Source organism: Solenopsis invicta, unplaced genomic scaffold (genome assembly GCF_016802725.1).
Source record: "Solenopsis invicta isolate M01_SB unplaced genomic scaffold, UNIL_Sinv_3.0 scaffold_88, whole genome shotgun sequence".
NCBI classification, from domain to species: Eukaryota; Metazoa; Arthropoda; class Insecta; order Hymenoptera; family Formicidae; genus Solenopsis; species Solenopsis invicta.
Genome location: NW_024105386.1, coordinates 80,063 through 87,651, shown reverse-complemented (window position 1 = coordinate 87,651; position 7,589 = coordinate 80,063). Strand labels below are relative to the sequence as shown.

Sequence of the window (7,589 nt, the reverse complement as noted above, 5' to 3'; positions counted from 1 at the left end):
TTTGGACTTATTATTGTTTAAAAGTTAGTATTTTTAAAAAATATTATTTTGAAGCATTGCAGTTTGATGTCAGACTGCAAGGATGGGTTGAATAATTTCACGTTATTTAACGGTACTTTACTGTAACTTGTATATTGGTTGTATATAAAGGAATAAAAACCGCGTGGTCTTACATGAGAGACAGACAGAGGCTGATTGTGTTATAAACAGGATGAGACACTCAGATATGTACATATACATTATTCGAGAGATGGCATTGTGTATACGATTTATCATCGATTTATTTTAAATAGATGGGATATTATCAAATAAAAATTAATAAAAAAATTTACGAGAATAGAAGAATTATATCAGTCACAGGGGTTCTTGGTGCCGAATAATAATTTTTAATTTTTACTGTGTTTTAACTCCGACGAATGCGGAGCGCAGTTTGAGTTGGAAATTGTAAAAATTAAAAATTATTATTTGGCACCAAGAACCGCTGTGACATTCTATTTTTGAGACCTTTTATTCTCGTATTTTAATTTTGTCAATCCAATATAACGTATTATTGTTTAATAAAAAAAGTATTCGAAAGTTATATTTTAAACGGTAAAATGCTTTTTTTTGCAAAAAATGATTTGATGCTTTCTCGCAATGATATCGAATTTCTCGTATAAAAACACATTTCTTATAAAATATTTTTAAATTTAAAACTAAAAAGTTTATGAAAGGACTAAAAAAAATTACCCAGTAAACACTGTAGCATAATTGTTACAAAATTGTATTATAATTGAATACTGATAACATTATAAAAATATTACTTCTAATATTCCCGTTTCTTGTAATTTCTTACTTATTATAACATTATTTTGTTTTTTACATATACAGGATGTCAGAGAAATGGGGAACTTACCGTTTTAAGAACATAGAGTTAATGAAAAGGGACAAAAATGTTTTATACAATTTTGCGATTCATTATCGAGTTATAAAAAAAACGTCTGAGCTATTGTGCGGTGCGCCATCACGCCTAACTTGTAGGCAACGGCGTGGGGCGGGAAAGGTGACAAATCGTCTGAATTGGCACACCGCGACGGTCTGAAATCGCCGCATTGCGTGTACAGTCGTGAGCTAAAAGGTTGCAACACATTTTCTTCGACGGTTAGATGGTTCGATGCTAATTGGTTGGATCCACAGGTAAGAACTAATGACGTTCGCCGTTCGATGAGCAAGTCTACATTCCAAAAATAATCGAAGAAAATGTGTTGCAACTTTCAACCTTTTAGCTCACGACTGTACATACGAGGGCGGTCCGATAAGTACTTAGCCTCACTGCCCGATGGTACCAGTATCGCAAGAGAGATTTACTATCGTGTAGTACATTCTTGTAGACGGCTACTGTCAAAATTTCAGCCGAATCGGACTCGTAGTTTTGTTTTGACCGCGTGTGGAAGCGGGCGTGTCCGCGGATTTTAGAAAAACGGAAAAGAGCAATATCTATCGGTGATTCGATTCTTGTTTTTGGAAGGGAAATCGCGCAGCGAAATCAAAGAGCGCTTGGATGCTGTGTACTGTGACTCTTCTCCTTCGATGGCGACCGTCAAAAATTGGTTTAACGAGTTTCAACGTGGTCGCACGTTGGTTTTTGATGAACCACGCCCAAGTGCCCCGAAAATGGCTACCACGGAGGATAACGTGACAAAAATCCACGATCTCGTATTGGCAGACCGTCGATTGAAGGTGCGCGAGATAGCTGAAACAGTAGGCATCTCAAAAGACCGCGTGGGTCATATCCTGCATTAAATTTTGGGCATGAGAAAGCTGTCGACGCGATGGGTGCCGCGTTTGCTCACTCCGGACAACAAGCGCAACCGTGAGACCACTTCAGAGCAGTGTTTGACGCTGTTTAAGCGCAATCCGAAGGAGTTTCTGCGTCGGTTTGTGACCGTCGATGAAACATGGGTCTACTGGTACATACCAGAGACCAAGGAACAGTCGAAACAGTGGACTTCACCCGGCGTACGTGCTCCGAAGAAGGCGAAGACTGTCCTATCGGCCGGAAAGGTGGTGGCCATCGTTTTCTGGGATTCACAAGGTGTGATCTATATCGACTACCTGGAGAAGGGCAAAACGGTCACAGGGCTCTACTATGCCGAATTATTGGGCTGATTCGACGCCGAATTGCAGAAAAAAACGGCCCCATTTGGCGAAGAAAAAAGTGCTCTTCCACCATGACAACGCACCGACTCACACCTCCGCCGTCGCCACGGCCAAATTGGTCGAATTGCACTATGAACTGCTGCCCCATCCACCGTATTCTCCAGATTTGGCCCCGTGCGACTTTTTTTGTTTCCAAACTTGAAGAAGTCACTCGCCGGTCAGAAATTTGAGTCGAATGAGGAGGTCATCGCCGCCACGGAGGCCTACTTTACAGACCTCGAGAAAACGAATTTTTCAGATGGGTTAAATAAGTTGGAGCATCGCTGGGTCAAGTGTATCGAGCTAAAAGGAGACTATGTTGAGAAATAAATCGCCACTTTCCCAAAATTTTTGTTTTTCTTTTGTAGGCTAATTGTAAGTACTTATTGGACTACCCTCGTACATATGTACACACACTGTAAAAATCAAATGTGTTATTTATCAAATGTGTAAGAAAAAGCTTTAGCTAGAATAACACTATGAAGTAAGATTAAGGAGAAGTAACTGTAGAGATTGAAAGTGGTCACGAAAATGTTCCGTGTTTGTTGAACAGAATAACTTGCATCATAGCGTCGCCATCTTGGACTAATTTTATCCTTATTATTTACCAAATGTTAGACAAAGATAAAATGATACACGCTATCATTCGTGTCCTGGAGTGTTTTTGGTTAAAAAATAAAAAAATATATGTTACAGCGTGAGTGGAAAATTTTTTAATATAATGTAATAAATAAAATAAATGATATAAATGTTTTAAATGTAACATGTAATCTGTCAATAGCTATGCTAAAATAGTATAGCTAAAGAATATATAGAGTAAGTAGAGATAAAATAAAAATAAATAAGGATTGTATAAAAATATGTAATTGCATAGTGTTTATTATAATTAATGTTATGAAATCTATTTTAGAGAGGAGATTGCCGGAGTGTGAAATATATATGTATAATGCATATTATATAATCAATGACTAAATATTCAATGAATTTGTAAGATTGAAAAGAATATATATAAATATATAAATATATATATATATATATATATATATATATATATATATATGTATATATATATATATTATTACAGAGAGAAAGGGGTAATAAATGAAATATCTTATATATTTATTCACACACACATAACATATAAATACAAAAACTGAATGTAAAACTGTTTCTGAGAGGTCACATTCAGTTGAAAACATTCATGTTCTATCTGATTAAAATATGGTATATGTTTTATTGGGAAAATTGAAAGAACCGCTCCTGTTTTCAATTTTCGTCTTGGTATATAAATTATTGTTCCATCTGTTTGTATAAATGCGTTTTGTTTAATAATATTTTCTGGTTTAAAATGGAATTCGCAAAATCTGCTTTTTTTTTTTATTTCTATATTTCTAGCAGACATCTTGTGCCAAGAAAGAAACATTATTTTATTCTATAAAATAAATTAAAGTTTTACTTTTAATTAACATATACATTTATAATATATGTTAATATGTACAAAAAAATTTTTTAAAATACCTCCTAAATTTGAGTATTTACTGTGAGGTGTGAATGAACTTTTTCTTTCTGATCCTTTTCTCTCTTGCCTAGAGTTACAGCCATCCACGCAACAAGCCATTTTATTTAATAAGTATATTATTTATATTAGAAATTAAAAATACAAATTATATTTTTATATATCAATACGCAATGTGACAAATTGTATATACTGATCATGACTTACTTCATGATACTGATTCAATATGGCGACGCTAGGTCCAAATTATTCCGTTCAACGAACCCGGAACATTTTTTGTGATCAACTCTTTTCTCCCCAGCTTATGCAGTTACCTCTCCTTAGTCTTATTTCATGAATAACAGATTTGATTTTTTCAGTGTATGTACACGCGGTACGGCGAATTCAGACTGTCGCGCCGTGCCAATTCAGACGACTTGTCACCTTTCCTGCCGCGTGCCGTTGCCTACGAGCTAGGCGCGATGACGCGGCGTTACCGCACAATGGCTCGGACGTTTTATTTTATAACTCGATAATTATAACGAATATCGCAAAATAATATAAAACTTTTTTGTCCTTTTTCATCTCCTCTATGTTCTCAAAAGGGTAGGTTCTCTAGTTTACGGACACCTTGTGCGTGTGCGCGTGTGCGCACACGCGCGCGCGCGCGCGCGTGTGTATATAGGGTGTAATAAAACGATCGCACCTGAAGTATACCATGAAATAGAGGACATTAACCTAACAAGGGGAGGATCAGGTGAGTCACCCTGGGATTTTGATCCCAATTTTTTTAGTTATTCCGGAAACGAAAAAAAAGTTTACGTCTCCCGGCGTTTGATCGAATAGGCCTTAGTTTCAAAATAATAAATTTGTGAAAATTGGCCATACCGCGGCGCGCGATATGAGCCTTGCCGGTAATTGTTCTTCCAACCAGTGCAGTCAGTTCCGTGCGTTAGGTGCTTGCTTCACAATCATAAGATCCAGGTTCGCTCCCGGATGTGTGCAATATTTTTTTTTATTTTTTAATAAGTGTATTTATTTATCTTGGTAATATTGATATAGTATGCAAATTTCTAAAATAGAAAATTTAATTTAGTATCACTTTTTAAACATTAATTTAAATTTAATTTGAAGGGAATTTGAATTCAAGTAATAATAAATGAAATAATAAATAAGTAATAATAATAATATATATAAGTTATTTGAAATGGATAATATATAAAAGAAACGTATCTAAATTTTCAAATTGTTTAAATTTAACACTGGTATTCTTTTTCCACGCATAATTATTTTAAAAACTAGAATTTTAAATTACTGTTAATATTATTTCCAATTAAATTTTAAATTAAACAATTTGAAAATTTAAATACGTTGCCTTTATATGTTATCCATTTCAAATAACTTATATATTATTGTTATTATTACCTATTTATTATTTCAAATATTATTACTTGAATTCAAATTAAATTTAAATTAATGTTTAGAAAGTGATATTAAATAAAATTTTCTATTTTTGAAATTTGCATACTATATCAATATTATCAAGATAAATAAATATACTTATTAAAAATAAAAATAAATATTGCACATATCCGGGAGCGAACCCGGATCTTACGATCTTATTGTGAAGCGAGCACCTAACGTACGGAGCCGACTGCACTGGTTGAGAGAGCACTTACCGGGAAGGCTCATATAGCGCGCCGCGATATGGCCAATTTTCACAAATTTATTATTTCGAAACTAAGGCCTATTCGATCAAACGCCGGGAGACGTAAACTTTTTTTTCGTCTCCGGAATAACTAAAAAAATTGGGATAAAAATCCCAGGGTGACTCACCTGATCCTCCCCTTGTAAGTCCAAAAGTCCTTAGTCATGTTTTGATTTGAGCCTTCTGTTAGATGTTATACGATGTTAAATTTAGCGACTCAAGGTCCGTCTATACAAGAAAAGCAAGGACGAACAATGGACGGTCGCGCGGGCGGAGCGGAGCTGAAAAATTACCCGGCGGGAGAACAATGATGAGCAGCAAAACGGCTGTACATACACACGCATGCACGCACACACTCACGCACGCGCACGCACGCACGCACGCACGCGCGCACACGCACACACATACACACGCGCACGCATGCACGCGCGCGCGCGCGCGCGCACACACATACACTCTTTCCATCTTGTTTAAAAAAAATCTTAAACATCATAAAATGCACAACTATAACAAAATAAACGTTTCGGCGTTTTTATAATAATTTATCAATTTAATGTGAATTAATTAATTGTTTATTTCATTACAGTCATAATAAATGTTCGAAGTGTGCTTCTCTTACTTTGATACACATTCTTGTTCTTTTTCGTACATTTTGCGTAGTTTTTCGAACTTGATCATTATCAATTCTTTCAATAGTGCAGAATACCAATTTTGTCATCTTGTCAACTGTCTCGATGTTGGTGTGCGTAAATATTTTTTTCTTTATTGCTCCCCAAAGAAAAAACTCGCATGGATTGTAATTCGGAGATTGAGCAGGCCACGAAGTTATTGAATCTTACTTCACTAACAATACTATAACTATCTTAATTACTAAATAGTTGTTTGCATTAAAACATTTATTACAAACAGTAATATTTGATTTGAGACAATTTAATCTTTCTTCTTCTGTTTTAATTAAATAAACATTTTTGAAGTATCAAAGAAGGCAAGCTAGTTTTGTAAGGAAAGAAATTTTAAATTTGGAGAGATGTTAAGAGACATAATAAAAAATGTAATGTCAGGAAAAAAACATAAAAAAAAATAAAAATAGGTTAAATTTAATTTGATTAATAAATTGTCTTAAAATACTTGCCTTAAAATACGATTTGATCTCCCAATAATCCACACCAAATATTTATGGAATATTGATGTTGGAAAGAACTTTCTCGGTTGACAAACGTATTTTCATAGCTCCAATAATGAGAATTATGAATGTTGAACATACCGCTTTTTGTAAACAAACATTCATTTGTATACAAAATGTACGAAAAAGAGCAAGAATGTGTATCGAAGTAGGAGGAGCACACTTCAAACATTTATTGTAACTGTAATAAAATAAACAATTAATTAATTCACATTAAATTGATACATTATTACAAAAACGCCGAAACGTTTATTTTTAGTTGTGCATTTTGCGATGTTTAAGATTTTTTTAAACAAGGTGGGGAGAGGGAGAGAGAGAGAGAGAGAGAGAGAGAGAGAGAGCGTGCGCGTGTGTATGCGCGTGCGCGTGTGTACATATATAACAAAATGATGTTATAGTAAGCAGGATTTTGCACTTATTTCCATCTTATTTTCGACTTATGTCCAAAATAATTCACATTAAGGAATAGAAAAATAGCATTAAGCAAAGATACAAAACTGCTTAATAATGCACATTTTGATTTACTTAAAGATCTACCAAAAAAGACAAATAATTTTTTACACAAACAGATACCTATATTTATATTTATATTTATATTTATATTTGGGTCACTTTTCCTGTTCCTACACAGTTCAATTTTGTCAATCTCTTGCTGTAAGTCTTAGAAGCAACAAATAAGAACCGATCCTGGTGGACACGCAACTTTTATTTTGTTTGACTCTACTTGACACATTGCTAAGTTTTTGACTTAAAGTTTCACAAATTAACGTACAATGGAAAAACATTTTTTAAGTCTGAATTTGATTGTTTCAGATTTACATTGTAGTTTTTTATGATCTGTGACTAAAAATTATTTTATTCACCATTAATTTCTATAAAATCATTGACGAGAAATTTTTGACACATTTGATCCGCACGTTATTGCCCGAAAACAAAGAATTGTTGGGAAAAGGAGGATCCTTTGAACAATTTTTTAACCACATGACCATAGTCAAAGTATTTTTAACTTAATTTATTAATTCAAT

The 7,589-nt window shown here is 34.1% G+C and overlaps 1 protein-coding gene across 1 annotated transcript; it reads left to right on the top strand.

The window, feature by feature from the left end:
* The first annotated feature begins 1,204 nt into the window (after positions 1 to 1,204).
* LOC120360040 lies at positions 1,205 to 2,157 on the top strand. The gene has a single exon (XM_039459591.1). It carries the CDS (start codon positions 1,792 to 1,794, stop codon positions 2,146 to 2,148), a length of 357 nt encoding a protein of 118 aa, XP_039315525.1. The 5' UTR covers positions 1,205 to 1,791; the 3' UTR covers positions 2,149 to 2,157.
* Positions 2,158 to 7,589: the final 5,432 nt, after the last annotated feature.